General features: G+C 48.4%; 1 protein-coding gene across 1 annotated transcript; it reads right to left on the bottom strand.

Moving 5' to 3' along the window:
- Nucleotides 1–1,960: 1,960 nt before the first annotated feature.
- PIN1 (peptidylprolyl cis/trans isomerase, NIMA-interacting 1) lies at nt 1,961–11,787 on the bottom strand. Its single transcript, XM_080929973.1, has 4 exons — nt 11,673–11,787; nt 9,117–9,335; nt 3,291–3,401; nt 1,961–2,511 (listed from the first exon to the last, which is right to left on the bottom strand). Exons 1-4 carry the CDS (start codon nt 11,728–11,730, stop codon nt 2,402–2,404), a joined length of 498 nt encoding a protein of 165 aa, XP_080786099.1. The 5' UTR covers nt 11,731–11,787; the 3' UTR covers nt 1,961–2,401.
- Nucleotides 11,788–16,934: the final 5,147 nt, after the last annotated feature.

Here is a 16,934-nt window from a genome sequence, read left to right as displayed (position 1 = left end):
GTTTGCATGTTTCCTTCCTGTGACTTGTGCTCAAGGTAGTCATGATCTCAGACTATACTTGTGTCTAGAGCCATGTTTCCATAAAGACAGGACCAATGTAAACATGTCTGTCACATGGGCACTGAGTGTTTACTTGGGCCAGAGCATCTGACAGCACACCTACCCACTGTGTCATTCTTACACACTTAATGAATGCAGTCAATGAACACATGCACACACATGTGCACCTGAATGCACATACACTTAACGTACAAATACACACACACACTGCATACAAAGGATGAGCACTGGGGCCTGCCCTCCTCATCCATCCATCACATCCATCCATTTGTCTTGAGCTACGTGGTACTGAATTAACCAACTTGCCCTAAATCATGGATGAGCGTTTGGCTATAATTAGGAAGCTGCCATTCCCTACTGCAGCAGTAACCAAGAATCCTTTGTCTGGTCTAAGAGTCCATTAAGAAGGAGCAGTGAAGTCTGCACAAAAAGAAGTTTTCATCCCTTGGGGGTGGGGGCTGTTACACTGTTGACATCCTAAAGGCCCAGAATTTATAGCCAGTTCCCAGAAGCAGGTCTGGGTGGGAACTTGGAGCAGGTGAGGGAAACCACAGGTAGTTAATAATATATGCTGGGGACACTGAGTGGGCTCCTGGGGCTCATTTATCTAACAGCAGTGTTCAGTCTTGGGTTTTTACAACTGTACAGACAGAAGGGGTTGGCAGGGGTCCAAAGGACAGACCCTAGACAGAGGGTTGGGATCATACAGAACACAAATACCAAGTCACACACAGGGATGCACAAATTACCACTATGGTAATACCTGCTTCGTGCAGGCAGTGGGTAAGATGTGGCAGTGGCCCTAGGGAGAACCTTCCAGAGCCCTTGGTATTCCGAGCTAAAATAGGGGTCCTCTTCTTCTCCCAAAGGTCCCGTGATACTTGTAGGGTTGCACTGCCTCCTGAGTTGCAGTCCCAACTGTTGCAAGACAGCAAAATTGTGACTGTCTGCCTTGAGTCCACCGGCCCACTGGAGAACATTTTGCTGGAGAACATAAGCTAACTCAGCTCAGCTTGTGCTGTCTGAGCTGGGAAAAAACTCATTAAACCTTCCTAATGACAAATGCTCCAGCAGGCAGCTGGCAAAGAGCGATTGCTCTAGAAAGCAGCCAGATGGGAGCAGGCTCAGGTGACTGTTCATGAGACTCAGGCCTGTGGGGAGGGAGGGCTCTCTTGGGGTCCAAGCTTAATATTGCTCTGGTTCCCAAGCCTTGCTGGTGAGAGCCCCCGCCCCCAATTACTTGTGGGTATATACAGAAACCCTGATTCAATTCTGCGCCCTTAGTTCATAGGCTCAGGCAGTTGTAGGAGACACAGAGCCCTACCCAAGGTGGGAGAGCCCTCTTCTTTCCACCTGCCACTCAAAGCAATATCCATTTCCCAGCCCCCTCCACCAGGACTTCTGTTCTTATGAGAGCTGATAAAGCCCCCCTCTCCTCCAGTTGAGGGGGCCTCTGTTGCCATGGAAACAGCACCTGGAGAGTGCTAGGTCTGATGGCTGAACCCAGGAATAACCAGTCAGAAGTGGGTGGCAGATGCTGGATATGATTTGTTCTCACCAATTAAGCAGTCTGTCTGTGTGCTGGGGGTGGGGTGGGGTGGGGTGGAGTGGGCACTGGGAGTGTGCCAAGACAGATGCTGAGCCAGGTTCCTCCAGGACCTTTCCAGAGCTAACAGCTGGAAGTGCGGTGGAGGATGGGGTGGTCTACGCATACTTTAACAGTCCTCACTGGGCTTATACAACTGGGTCTGGACTGGTGGGGCTTGGAGGTACTTTGCTGCCCTGGGAGTTTAGCTAGTGGAAAAGGCTTCTTAAAGCTGGAGAACAGTTTGGACACCGGGGCTTAGGGCATGGTAGGTAAAAGTCCCATCCCTGAGACAAGGGCTCCACACCTCACCAGGAAGGTAATGATACAGGACCACCAACCAGTGGTTCCAGATTTAATGGAAGGTGCGTGGGGTGCTACATCACACCCTGAGGCTGAGTTGCTGCATCGCCAGGTATGGAGCGTCTGCTTTTTGCAACTGAACAGAAGAACAGAGCATATAACTAACAAGAAAAAAGACCCTCCTGCCTGCCTCTGAGACCTGGGGGATCAGGTCACCTCTGATCCCCAGAGCCTGGGGGCCTCCCCACCCCCACTGCCCTTCTGAAGTCCATTCCTCCAGAAGGAACCTGGCTAGGACAGTCACAAATGGGGGCAACAAGGAGCAGGATGCTCTGAGTCCCCATCTCAGAGCCCCCCTCCCAGTCCTTTTAGGAACAATAAATACTGTGTGACAGTAGCAGGAAGGGTGTCCACGGGCTGTGGCAGCCCAAGCAGGCTGGCCAGGTGCCTGCCTCATTCTGTGCGCAGGATGATATGGATGCCCGAATCCGTGAACACTGGCCCACTCATCTCCCCCGTCCGGAGAGCAAACGATGCATCCTCAAATGGCTTCTGCATCTGGCCTGTGGAAGAGCAGAGGCAGTGGAGGTCAGGTGCAGACTGCACAGCACATGGGGCTCCTGCCTGTATTCAGTCGCAAGTATATCCATCATGGGGTTTAGAGCCCTGTCACTGTAGTGCTGAGCTGCAGCTCAGCTGAGGGCCACAGGCTCATTAAGGAGGCTCTGGGAGCCCAAGGACAGCATGAGGGATTGTAGGCAAAGCTGTGCTGTCCCGGTTCCTAGCTGAACATTATCTGTCCTGCAAGGAGGTAACCAGGGCTGACAGCAGAGGCTTGCTGCCCCCCTCTCCTAGGCAGGTGCCCAAACCTCACAATTCCAGCCCATGCCAAAGAGATGAAAGAGAGAAGAGGGAGGAGTAAGAAGGGATCTAATTCCTCTGCCCTTGGCAGACAGGTTTGGCTCTGGGTTGCCTCCCTTGCCCATCTCCCCCTCCTGCCAAAGTGGGGGGAGTACAATTCTGGGGCACAGATGCTGGAGTTCTCAGTGACCCCCTCCTATAGCTCTACCAGAAGATGCCAATGACAAAATAAGAGTCACCTTGATGGGCCTGTGAGGGCGACAATGATCCTGGGAGGAAAGACACCAAGGACGTTTTGTTTTATATTCCTTTTGCAATACAAAAAAACCCACAGACCAGGAAGCCTGAGGAGAGCTATGCTGCCACCTGGTGGACTGGAAGGCCTATGCAGGAGTGTCATCCCTCCTAAGCTTCCCTCCCTTCTGTGGCCCTTCCACCCAAACACTGTAGGGAAGGTGTGGTAGTGCCTACTCTTGCCCACCTCTGCTGAAGGCACCCAGGTCTCCCCTGGCTTTGGCAGAGCTGCAATCACTGAACTGTGAGGCCAGAGATTCAAAGTCTTCCTCTCCTGACTTAATCTTCTGGATGTAGCCTGTAGGGATACAAGGGGAGAGGCCCACATCAGATACAGAGGCCAGACAGGGTGTAGAAAGAGCTGGGCCAGACCTGTCCAACCTGTGCACCTTGTTCCCTAAAAATTTATGCTGATACTACCCACAGCACTTCCTACACCCTCATGCCCGAGCAACCACACCCTTATCATGTGCTCTTATTATGTGCACCCATGAAGACAGTCCTCCCACATGCATGTCCCTAGAGTGCAAACCTACCCCCCATCCCCATACACCTATGGCCATAATATGACCTGAATAGCCAGGTTGTCATCCATAGGTACATCAAAACATAAGCACCCACACACGCAGTGACCTCTTTTCAGGCCTGGACACAGAGCTGGAATCTCACAGCAGATGACTGCCCACCCCTATTCCTGGGGCAATCTCAGGGCTCTGGAGACCCAAAGGTCTAGCTCTGCATAGGAGCTGGTGACATCTTCTCACTAGGACATTTTGAAAAGACCTTGAGGTGAGGCTGTAAGGGCTATGTGAGCACCCGCACAATGGTCCCATAGGCAAGGTGCCAGACTGTATTGGTAGAGCCCAGGAGACATTAAAGTGGCCATACTGGGCCATGACTCTCTTGCAGGGTCAGGAAGCCAGGGCTGCTAGGAAGAAGGTGAATAGTGACTGAAGCAAAGCCTAAAAAACAACAGTAACAACAAAAATCCCTTCTCACAAAGCCTAACTATCTGAGTTCTATCCCCAGGACTTACAACAGAAGGAACTTCAGCAAGTTGTGTCCTCTGACCTTCATACACCCTTACCAACCATCAAACCCCCACCAAAACAAAGTCAGACAAACAACCAAAAAGTTTAAAGGACCTAGGCCCAGGAGTGAGACCACAGTACCGTGTCTGTATAACTCACATCTTGGGAGCACAATGCACATGTATATGGGTGCATGAGACTGTGTTATGCACATTCAGACACTAGGCGAGGAGACTGACAGGCACCTGGGTAGCACCTGAGGTGGGCAAGAAAGCCCTTGATACAGCATAAGACAGTCCACCCTCTCCCTGACTTCTCTCTAACTCATTGTCATGACACACAGACACCCTGACCCGAGCAGCTCTCAAAGTTTTCCCAGCTAGCCTGGGAAGGACTCTGTCTTTTTATTTCTGAGACAGAGCCTCCTACACAGCCCAGGCTATCCCTGAATCTTCAACCTTTCTGCTTCAACTCCTGGAGTGTTGGTCAGCCATGCATTCTGCATTAGGCTCCACAGTGATCAAAAAAAGAAATCTATCCAGGGGCCTCATTTACCACCGATTCCCACTCCCGTATCTAGACCCGTGCTCAAGATAGGAATTCCTGGTGGCTAAGGAATTAATGAATAAGTGAAGCAGAAACTATCCATGAGGAAGAAAATGGGGGCTTATCACTACTCTTTAGAAGGAGACAAGGCTATCTCTCACTGTTCGTTACCTGGACTTGTGTTCAGGGTTGAGGCCGGATTCCCTGACTGGACAGGGCTATTTGCTTTGGGGTTGTAGTAGTTTGAATACAAATGGCCCCATAGGTTCATCTATTTGAATGCTTAGTAGGTATGGCCTAGTTGTAAGAAGTGTCTCTAGGGATAGGCTGGATGTTAAACACCCACACCAGGCCCAGTGTGTCTGTCTGTCTGTCTGTGGATCAGATGTAAAGCTCTCAGCTCCTGCTCCAGTGCCATCTGTGTTGCCACGCTCCCTGGCCTGGTGAGAATGGACTAATCTCGGAAACTGTGAGCCAGCCCGAACTAAATGCTTTCCTTTATAAGAGTTGCCTTGATCATGGTGTCTCTTCACAGCAATGGAACGGTAGAGCAGTGATTAAGACAGGATTTCAGGAACCCCCTAGACAGTAAGCATAACAGCTGAATGTCCATTTCTGTAGACACGTGTGGGTTCAGCAGTCCCTGAGGTTTAGGAGAGTAGCAGGCCCTGTTGCCGTAAATATAAAAATGGGTTATAACCTTTTATCCCGAGCCAGTGCCGCCTCCCATAGGGCCACATGCCATTGTGGGACATCTTTATCTTAGCAGTACTTGGTCTTGGTTTCTAAGACACCGGCTTCTTTTGACCCGGGCATGGCCTACCCCACCCACCTTGGCGTGTTGCTTTTACTTACATGCTGTTGGCATGCAAAGGCCAAGCCTTGTACACACTCCTCCCAACTCTGTGGTGGGCTTTGTGCGTCCCGCCACCACACCCTTTGAACTCAAGTCATCACATCAAACAACACACCAAAATACTCTGATCCAATTGGTATAATTTGCCCACCTAGGTAAGTCAATGATCTTGTACAATCCCATCCCTTATAAAACATTTATAACAACCTTATTCATATAGAGATGTGCCGAGAGAAACATCCACATTTGCTTCCATCTTGCCTCCTCCCGAATCTCCCGTCTACTCCTCCTCTTCTGCTTTCCTAGACTTTTTCCCGCCTACCTCTCTACTGTCCAATCACATGTCACCTTGACATCAACCTACAAGGCACAGCTTTAGACTCCAGTTGCTGGGATCTGACCCTGCTTTGTGGTTCCCCAGCCGTATGAGTATCCAATCTCCAATGGCCTTGGGGAAGGGAGAGGATATAATTCTGCTTTAAGAGTCTCATGAAATGACTGACCTATGAATTGGGGCAGTTGGGAGCCAGAAAGATGGTTCAGTGGGTAAAGGTGCTTGTGCCATCCCTAACTATTTGAGCTCTATCCTCAGGAAGAGAGAATCAACTTTCCTGCAGGTTGTCCTCTAACCTCCACATGCCTGCTCTGGCACATTTGTACACATACAAATAAGTACAAAAGAAAAAAAAAGTAAGGGGCTAATAATGGGAGCTCTCACTTCAGAGGATTATTCCCAGGGATGAGTGACCACCATAGTCAGGGCTGGTGCAGAACAAACCCCTGACAGATCTAAATGCTCACTCTTCTGCCATGGGCTGCATGCTAGTGTCCCAATATGCACTATGAAGAAGTCCTGGTTCCTGTCTGACTGTCCGGGACAGCAGTACAAGCCTGTAATCCCAGCATTTAGGAACCGGAGATGAGCAGGTTAAAAGTCCAAGGTCACCCTTGGCTACATGGGGAAATTAGTCCTGCCTGGGCTGCATAAGCAACATCTTTAAAGGGAGGTGAAGATGGCCAAGGTGACTTTTACTGCCAGCACTTGGAGGCAGAAGCAGATGGATGTCTGAGTTTGAGGCCTAGTCTACAGAGAAGAGTTCTAGGACAGCCAGGGCCACACAGAGAAACCCTGTCTCAAGGACACAACAGAAGCAGCTAGCTATCTGCAAGTCCAGAAAAGCAATCTCTCTGGGACCACAGGGAGAGTGAGAAAGGTGCAGGTTTGCTGGTGGCTTGTTTCTGAGAGTGACTTTAGAAGAAAATATGAGGCATAGATTTTTCCAGAACTGTGAGAAAGAAACTAAGCTACAAAGCTTATAGCATTGTGTTGCTGCAGACTAAGGTACAGACTAAACCAAAAGGGTGGTTCCTCAATCTAAAAATACTTAGATAATCCCTCTCTGATCATAGGGGAAGGGTCTGGTTGGGGAAGACCCAAGACCCAGCAGGAGGAGGCCAGAGACATAGCCATAAGCCCCCAGGCTGGGTGGACATCACTCAGCCAGAGGAAGCTGATCTTTGAAGCCTGGAAAGGGTGCTGCTCATACTCTGGTTCTGAGCCTCCCTGGATGAGTAGGGACAAAGCAACACAGAACAGGAAGCCAGGATCTGGCCACAGCTTGGCTGTCTCAGACAAGGACATGGCAATGATACCAGCTGGGTCTCAGGTTTCTTCCTGCTGCCGTCCAGCAGCTGTAGAGGAGCAAGTGCTGGAAAAGGAGCTGCCGAAGGAATGCAGAGGTACTGCTTCCAAAGCAGGCAGTCTGTTTCCTCAAGGCAGAGGGGGACTAATGGCACCCCAGGCCAAGGCTAGCAGCCAGGGCAGACATTGCTCCTAACACTGTCACCTGATCCCCTCCCAATAAGCTCTGGGTTCAAGGTGAGCCAGTGTTCAATAAAAACCAGCTCTTCCTATGAAAACTGGAGAGCTGGGCCAGTGCTTAAGAGCAGTGGCTGGCTCTTCCCGAGGACCCAGGTTTGGTTTACAGCATACAAATGGCAGCTCACAACTGCCTATAACTCCAGTTCCTGGGGATCTGAGGTCCTCTTCTGGCCTGTATGGGCAGCAGGCATCCATATGGTGTATATACATACATGTAGGCACTCATACACATAAAATAATCTTAAACACATCACACAAAGGGCTGGTAAGATGGCTTAGCAGGTGTTTGCACTTCCTGCCAAGCCTGAGGATCTGAGTTCAAACCCCAGAACTCACACAGTAGGTGAAAGCCCACCCTTAAGAACTGTCCTTTAACTTCCACACTTGAACACATGTGTTCCCACACACGTGTGGCTGAAAGGATACAGTAGAAGGTCAAGAGCACTGGGTATGTTTACAAAAACCTGGGTTTTTAGTTTATAGCACCCACAAAGTAGCTGACAAACCCAACACCAATTTTAGGGAACCTGAAGCCTTCTAGCCTCCTCTGACACCAGACACACATATGCTGTACATACATACACACAAGCAAAACAACCATACATGTATTTACCAAAAACAGGTAGTTAAAAACAGACTCATCCCTCTACAGAGCCAGCTCTGTCCTTACCAGTCCCTTGCCAGACCTACCACAGATGCCTAGGCCCCCACTGATGACAACATTCAGGATGGCTTCCACTGACCAAGACTGCCTCTTAACACTGCATTGTTACAATGGCCTCTGTGGTAAGTAAGGATTAATGTTCATTTTACACAAGAGAAAACTGAGTCTTGAATGAGGCTCTGAATCTCCTAGATCAGAGTTCACCAACTGCTACTAGCTAACCAGGGTACCGACTTTCTAGACCTGGCCACTCCAAATGGCAAGAGTAAGGGTCTGTGTGGGCCGAGCTCATCCCAATACAGGCACTTCTTTTCAGGATAAGGTTGTCTAGTGGCCTGGACCTCAGTATGTAGGACCTAGGACTTAGAAGAATGTATTTATTTGTGAGTATGTGCCAGTGTCTTCACTGAGGAAGTAGGTTCGTGCTCTTCTCCACTATGCAGGGTCCCCAGAACTGAACTCAGCCCTTCAAGTTTCGTGGCAAGTGCCTCTGTTCACTGAGCTGTCTTACCTCTTCTGTCTCTACCGCCATGCAGAGGTTACAGTTTGCATGATCACGCCAGGTTCACAGGGTACTAAAGACTAAGACCAAGCCTCCCTGTAAGCACTCTAACCACTGAGCTACAGCCCTGGTATAGTACAGCATTTCTCCAAGGGACCCGTAATGAGTAATGCTTATTGTCAACTTATTGACAATGCTGATTGACAGAGTCTACAATAACCCGGAAGGTGGGCTGCTAGGGGGAGTCTCTTCTAAACACTAGAGAAGGCATTTTATTTATTGCGACAGGAAAGCATATATGCCGTGGTGGGGGCGACAAAACTCCCAGGAGAGGGCTCTTTCCACTACATGTATCCCCAAAATGGAACTTAGGCCCTCAACTTTATCAGCAAGTGCCTTTGCCTGCTGAATCCTCTTGCTGGCCCTTGTCTGAGTATTTTGTCACCAGAAAAGGAAAAGAAACTGAGATAGCCCCTCTGGCCCAGTTGACAGAGGACCTCCAACAAGCCCCTGCTCCCGTCCTCCTACTCACCATTGATCAGCTCCAGGGCCTCCTCTTTGCTCCGTGTGATCTTTTCCTGCCGCCAGGATGAGGGCCTTCGAGATTGGCTGTGCTTCACCAGCAGGTGTGAGCAGCGCACCCTGGCAGGCTCACCCTGGCCATTCTTGCTACTGCCTCCTACAGCGCTGCCACCGCTGGGCCGCTCCCACTGGCTGGCGTTGGTGATGTGATTGAAGTAGTATACCCGGCCTGGGGGAGAGCAGCACTACTTCAGCTGGGCTGGGCTGAGGAGGACTCACTCCATCCTGAAAGCCAGGATGAGGACTGGCTGGGGAGGTACCTTCTTTAGCAGACCCAGTTCCTGTTCTACCCCATGCTATAAGCTCTGGAGGACGCTGTCCCCATCAGGACCTGCCAGGACTGTGTTAGTGCTTTAGGTGGTACCAGACAGACACTAAACAGTAAATCAGATAAAACAGCTCCAGGCCTTTTAGATGGCTTAGCAAATAAAGGGACTTGCCAAGTGGAAGGAGAGCACCCATTAGCCGACCTCCAATGGTATAATGCCACCTTACAAAATAAACAGTATCAGATTTTCAAAAGCATCCTCAGCTATAGTTTGAGAATAGCCTTGGGGACATGGGACCCAATTCCAAACATATATAACAAACAAACAAAGGCTGAGGATCTAGCTCACTTGTTCCCTTGCTTGGCATTTGGGAGGTTCTAGGTTCAAGTCCCAGGATCACGCATATCACCAAAAAAATAAAGTGTAACTGTTTTTACCCAATGCTCCATTCCAAACACACCCCAGGCACCACCTCGTTCATCTCTGCTCACAGCACCAACAATTGTGTCTTCTGCATATAAACAGAGGTAGATACCCCAAAGCTCTATTCTTAACCTCTGCATTGATAACCTAAGCAAGGAAGCAGCATTACTTGGGACCTGATGTCACCTGAGTGACAGTAAGGAGCATAAAGAGGATGGCAAATCAAAAACTCGAGGGGGTCTGGGTGTTACCCATGAAAGGAAGGCTTTCATAGTCCTACTGAGAACAAATGACAAGAATTAGGTCCACAGCTAGGCAGAGGGGCAGGTGTAGCATGTAAGGGTGAGAGTGTAAAAGTTTCACTATGGGGCTGGATAGATGCCCAGAGATTAACAGCACCAGCTGCTCTTCGACTGGACTGGAGTTCAATTCCCAGTACCCACCTGGAGGCTCACAACTGTCTCAAATTCTAGTCCAAGGGTGCTTAGCACCCTCTCAGGCTTCTCGGTGGGTATTGCATGCATATAGAATATATATGCAAGCCTAATGCCCATACATGTATTTTAAAATTTTTTTTATGTAGCCCAAGATAACCATGTACTAGAAGATCTATCTGCTCCTGCTCCTGTGCTGGAAATATAGCTGCTTACCACCACATCCAGTTAGAAAGAAGTGCAACACTTTACCTATAATCCCAGTAGAACACAAGAGGTTCAAGGTCATCCTTGGGTAAGTAGCAAACTCAAGACTAGTCTGAGCTTGTGAACACGTGTGCCTGCCCTCGTTTGTGTGAGCTCTCTCTCTCTCTCTCTCTCTCTCTCACACACACACACACACACACACACACACACACACACGCACACACACTCACACACACACACCAATCTTAAAAAGAAAAAAGGGGGAAAGTGAATGACAATAACCCTAGCTGGTTTATTCAGAGAGCCTACCTATGCGGTGTCTAGAACCCTGATGCTTAACAGCTAAGAATTCTAAGTGAGCTCTGTAGGCTGCATCCACCCTGGCTTTACCTGAGATGCTTGCAGGCTACTCTAGGCGTTGCCACTGACACTGGGAAGGAGACGCTTATATCAAAAATAATTTTTAAAAAATCATTGTAATCAAGGGCATTCCCAGTAACTTAACTACATTATCAGATGAGTTCTTTCCGTGTCCTAGCCTCAGTTTCTCCCTCTTGAAAAACGAGAGCAATTTCTCTCTTGAAAGATGGTAGTGAGAGGGAGGAGGAGGAGGAGGAGGAGGAGGGAGAGAATGAGCCAGGGAAGAAGAGACGGAGGGAGGGAGAAGGGAGATAGATGGAGAAAGGGAAGTGGAGGTGGGGACAAGGGAAGAGAAGAGGGTGAAGGGAGAGAGATGGAAGGAGGGAGAGCACGAGACCTTAAGACTTTAAATAGCTTGGCACCATGCTTGACCCTGGTTAGGAGCTATCACTGTCGCAGGGTCCCGATAGGGGGATGGATGAGCGGGCACGTGTCTTGGATGCTGCCCGAGATCGCAGAGCAGGGCGGCCCACGCCCTCTGCACAGAATCCGGATCTCTTCCTCTCAAGGGAGCCCCTAAGTTCAGCCTCGTCACCTCAGAGCACCGGGGCCCAGTGGTGGACGAGGACTGGGGTGCGCCTGTGCCTGCCCTACCTCCGTTTCTGGCTTTCCCGGCCCGTTATGCCGCGGAGGCCAGATCTCCATGCCCGAGGCAGGACGGTGATGCGACTCGCCTGTCCCGGGGAGCTCCAGCCCACCTTCAGCAAGCTTGCGAGGCCTCGCCCCGGGCTGGGGGCGACCCCTAAGAGTTACCTGAACTGCGACTCATACGCTTCTCCCAGCCGGGCGGCAGCTTCTCCTCGTCCGCCATCTTCCCTCCTGCCGCAGCCCCTGCTCCGCCTCCGCGGCTCTGACCCCGCGCCAGACCAGCGCCGCTGTTGATTGGCTTGTCCAACAGAGACGCCAATTGGACGGCAGCACTGCACCTCGAGCACTCGAGCTTTCTATTGGACTCTCTCGCGGTCTCCCGGACGGCCCACTACACACACCCTCTCCTCCTACCCAACCTTTCCAACACCACTGCTGATTGGCTCGTCTGTAAGCTACGTCTATTGGATGCTCCAACCCGGGAAGCAGCTCCCTATAGGCGTCAAAGGGCTCTCCACCCTACTTGGTGCGCTTAGCCTACAAAATAGAGCTTATTTGACTGACTCCTGCGGCAGCCAATCCGGCCTTCTTGAGCCTTTTTCGGAGGTCCGCCAGCATCCACGCGGAAGTGGCCAGCTGGGACTAAGGTACATGGGTACTTTTGCTGTACTTTGCCGTTGCCATAGCAATGCAGTTGCCTTGGTAACGAGAGGCTAACTATTCAGAGCCTAAATTTGGCTTCTTCTTCCCACCAGTTTCCTCCAGATGCCCAAAGCGAAATCAGTCCTTTTGGTTTTGCAAGGCGAACCATTTCACTGGTCATGTCATTTTCCATGTCTTTTAAGAACTTATTTTGTCTTACTCCTCCATGGGCTCCTCCTGGCTTCTAAGCAGGTGACTGATGGGTGAGAGCAATAACACTAGGATGAAGAAAGGGAGTAGAAGGTGGGCGGCTCCAACGATCAGTTTTAGTCAATTGGAAGTCTGAGGAAAAGGGTGTGCTAATGTAGACCTTCAATCCCAGTACTCAGGAGGCAAAGGTAAGCAGTTCTCTGAGTTCCAGGAGCTGTGGAGAGCTAGAGACGAGGGCTCAGTGGTTAAGAGCACTGGCTGTCCTTCCATAAGACCCTTTCAATTCACTAGGACTGCACGTGGTATACATTCATACTTACATGCAGGCAAAACATTCATATACATAAGGATTTTAAGATGTTATTTTATGCCTACGGGTAGTGGCACACACCTTTAAGGCAGAGACAATCAGATCTCTGAGCTTGAGGCCAGCCTGGCATACAAAGTGAGTTCCAGGACAGCCAGAGTTACAGAGAGAAACCCTGTCTCGAGAATTTTTTTAAATTACTTTAAAAAACCATCACATTTATAAGGGATACTGCCATGAAAATTGTAGTCAAGAGGACAATTTGTGGCAATCTGTTCTCTCCTTGCACCATGGGGTTCTGGAGGTCAAACTAAAGTTGTCAAGCTTGGTGGCAAGTTATCTGTCTTGCTGGCCCTGGATAATTAATAGTTTTCAAAGACACCAATGGGGGAGAGGTTCAATATGAGTTCACCAATAGTGTAGGCCTCTGTGTGACTTCAAAATGATACTCAGTGACATGAACTCATTGATAGGGGATTAGAAGCAAGATTTAATTGGGTATAAAGCCTAGCTCTACCACTTGCTATGAACTGCTTAACCTCAATGACACAGCCTTACAGTAGCAAAGCATGGGCCCAAACAAGGAGAGGTCTCAGTGGGTAAGAACATTTGCTACCAAGCATGATGATTTGACACAAGAACATCTTTGTGAGTTTCAAGCCAGCCTGGTTTATAAGGTGAATTCAGGACACCCAAGGCTACACAGAAAGACCAAGTCTAAAGAAAGAAAAAGAATAAAGAAAGAAATGAAAGGGGTGGGTGAGAATAGTCCAGATCTAGAGTTCAAACTGTAGTAGTAAAAACATTACACGACAGATTTAATGTGGCTAATTTCTTATTTCAAACCAGTACAGAAGTATATAGACCAGATAAAAAGCGTCACTGAATTCTTCCTAGCCAGAAATAGTCAATGCATTCACTTAAAGTCTATTTAAATGTTAATTTTGCTGGATGTGGTAGCACATGAGTTTAATCCCAGCACTGGTAAGGCAGAGACCGATGGATCTGTGAGTTTGAGGCCAGACTAGTCTACAAAAGGAGTTCAGGCTGTTATACAGAGAAATCATGTCTCAACAAATAAGCAATAGTTTATTTTAGGCAGGGTATGGTGGTCCTGCCTTTAATCTCAGAGCTTGGGAGGTAGAGGCAGGCAGCAATCTAGATTCAGTGCCAGCCAGATCTACATTCCAGTTTCAGACAGGTCAGGGCTACATATAGAGAACCTATTTCATAAACAACAAGAAATTCACCTCAACACCAAATAATGTTTATGACTAACCTGAGTCATGGTTTGATGCATGTGTGGAGGTCAGTGGACAGCCCTGTTATGGGGTAAAAGCCACTCAACATGAGCAAATTTCAAATTGATAGCGTGTATTAAGCCATGTGGCAACTGCCTGGAAAGGAACAGTTCTCAAAGAGCAGCCCCAAATGCATATTAAGAGGAGTTTTTTTTTTTTTTTTTTTAAGTTAAAGAACACAAAAAAACTACATTCTGGTAGCAGTTTCAGGGGTAAGCAAGCAAGCAGCTTAATCAGTTAAGAACATGAAGTTATCTGAGGCACTTTGACTCTGAATTTGTAGAACAGAATTGGGTCCTTTCCCATGGAACTTTTCAGGGCAAAGGGGTAGAAACCAAAGATGGCTGTACCTGGAGTCTTCCACTAGCAGCCTTCAGATGAAGATGCACAACTCTCAGCTCTGTCTGAACCAAGCCTACCTAAAATCTGCCATGCTCCTGCCTTGATGATAATGGACTGAACCTCTGAACCCACCTTGCCCAAGAGGTTTCTTCAGTGGAGAAGAATTTCAGTATGTGGCCTAGAGACTGTTTTTGTGGGACTTTGGTGAAGAATGTGGCTGCTTTTTGTCCTTGTCTGAAGGATCTACCTAAGGCTAAGGTAAAGAGATGTATATTAATTGCACTGACAAAGGAAGTCTCATGAATAGCGTTTTGAACCAGCATAGCAAGCCTAGAAAGGGAAAATATAAAATATATGCTTCAAGTATTAAAGGGGCACCAGGGATGATCTAAATAGAACTGAATCCTATATTCTAGGAGATAACAGATTAAGGGACTTTGGGGCAAGATCCTACCTAGCTAAATTTAGATACAGGCACGGTGATACACACCTTTAATCCCAGAGGGCAAGGGCTAGCAGATCTCTGTGTTAAAGGCCAGCCAGGGACAGAGCAAGTTTTAGGTGAAGAAAAGTTTAAGTCCAGGTGTGGTGGTACACACCTTTAAATCTCAGGAGACAGGCTGGCAGATCCCTGAATTCAAGGTCAATCTACAGAGCAAGATCCAGTAAAGCCAAATTTAAAAGCCAGTGATAATGTGATAGAACAAAGGGGCCATGGTCCTGCTTCTGTAAGTAGAACCTGGCAGCTTCAGCCTGGTGGCTCTGGCTTAGAGTGAAAAATAGAAGAAACTGCTGGAACAACTGATGCTGGTCAGATGGAGCTAAGAAATTAGTGGTGATTAAGAGACCAGCATCACTGAGATGAAATCTGGGAAGTGATTTCTCAGAGCACAAAGAAGCTGTGCTCCAAGCTTCTTTGATAGCCAAGGTTGTACCTCATGCTGCAGCTGTACCTGGTAATGTGTTAAGGCCTCATGAAGAACAACTGAGGCTTGGCAGTGTGAGAAGCCATGGAAGGCCATTGGTGAAGGTGTAGCCTCAGTTGTTGACAGCCCAGGACTGAGGGGGTCATGCAAAGGATTTGAGGCTTGACACCATGAAGGGAGCCCATGAGAGGCTATTGGTAAAGCCTAGTTGCAGCAGAAGACCCCAGTGTATTAGAGATGCCAGTACCATGGGGTGATCACCAAGAACAGTAGTACTAGTGTAGTGGACCAACCTGAGCTTAAAGTGCTACAAAGGCCAGAGCTGGAGAAATGACGCCAGCCTTTAGGAGGAGCCAAGATCATATGTGGATCCCAGACACTGAAACAAGAAGCTGTAACATTGAAGTTGCCTTAGAGACCCCAAGATATTTGTGATGCCCAAGCCGTGGGCTTTCTGCTGAGGGAAGCTGCTAACAGGGAGTGGAACAAGCCCAGGAGAAAAGTTTGTTGTGGTCAACAGAGATGAAAAAGAGTCGGAGATCTGAAGACTGCTTTGACATCAAACATGGAGATGCAGAGTTTGGAGTTTGCCCAGCTGGTTTCCTGTCTTGCCTTGGGGATTTCAGTTAAGTGATTGGACGAATCTCAGAAGAGACTTTGGACTTCTAACATTGTTGAGACTGTTGTAGACTATGAGGACTCTGGAAGTTGGATTAAATATAATTTGCATTATGCTATGTTTAGGTGTGGTCCCCATAGCTTCATGTTTGAACAAGCCTATGGGGAACAGGGAGTGGAATGTGATGGTTTGTATATGCTTGGGCCAGGGAGTGGCACTATTAGGTGTAGCCTCGTTGGTGTAGGTGTGTCACTGTGGGTGTGGGCTTAAGACCCTCAGCTGCCAGGAAGTGAGTCTTCCAGTATCAGCCTCCAGGGGAAAATGTAGAACTCTCAAATTTGCCTGCACCATGCCTGCCTGCAAGCTGCCATGCTTGATGATAATGGACTGAACCTCTGAATCTGTAAGCCGGCCCCAATTAAATGTTGTTCTTTATAAAACAAAACAAAACAAACAAACAAACAAACAAAAAAAACGGCTGTACCTGAAACAAGATGGAGAAACTTTTACCCTGCTATAAGCTCTCTATAGTTGGTTCTTTCCTTCCAACTGGGTTCCAGGGCTGGAACTTTGGTCTTAAGGCTCAGGTAGAAACACCTTTACCAGTCCAGCTTTCCTACTGTCTTTTCTTAAAAAAAAAAAAAAAAAAAAAAGACTACGGAGTTTAGGAGATGTCTGAGTGGGTAACATGCTTGATATACAATTGTGGAGTTCTGAGTCTAACTATGAAGAACCCGGATGCAGTAACACAAAAGCATTAGCACTCAGTAGCCACGAGTATAAAGACATCATGTCTCAATAAGGCTAGAACTAACAGTCAGCGCAGTCCTCTAACCTCCATAAGCAGGCCATGGCATAGTGCACACACAAGCTCAAAATGCTCACTTAAGATAAAAGCTATCTAAACCAGCTTAGACTGTGCAAGGCTCTGGGTTTGAGCTCAGCACTGAAAAGAAAAACCCACAAGAGTACTGTACCAATGAGGCAGTTTATTGGGTAAGAGTGCTGCTGCTAAGCCTGATGACCTGAGTTCCAACCTTTGGACCTTCGGGGTAGAAGGGGAGGATGGATTCCTGTAAA

Source organism: Micromys minutus (genome assembly GCF_963924665.1).
Source record: "Micromys minutus genome assembly, chromosome: 16".
Lineage (NCBI taxonomy): Eukaryota > Metazoa > Chordata > Mammalia > Rodentia > Muridae > Micromys > Micromys minutus.
The sequence above is the reverse complement of the archived record's forward strand: the minus strand, read 5'-3'. Positions and strand labels throughout refer to the sequence as shown.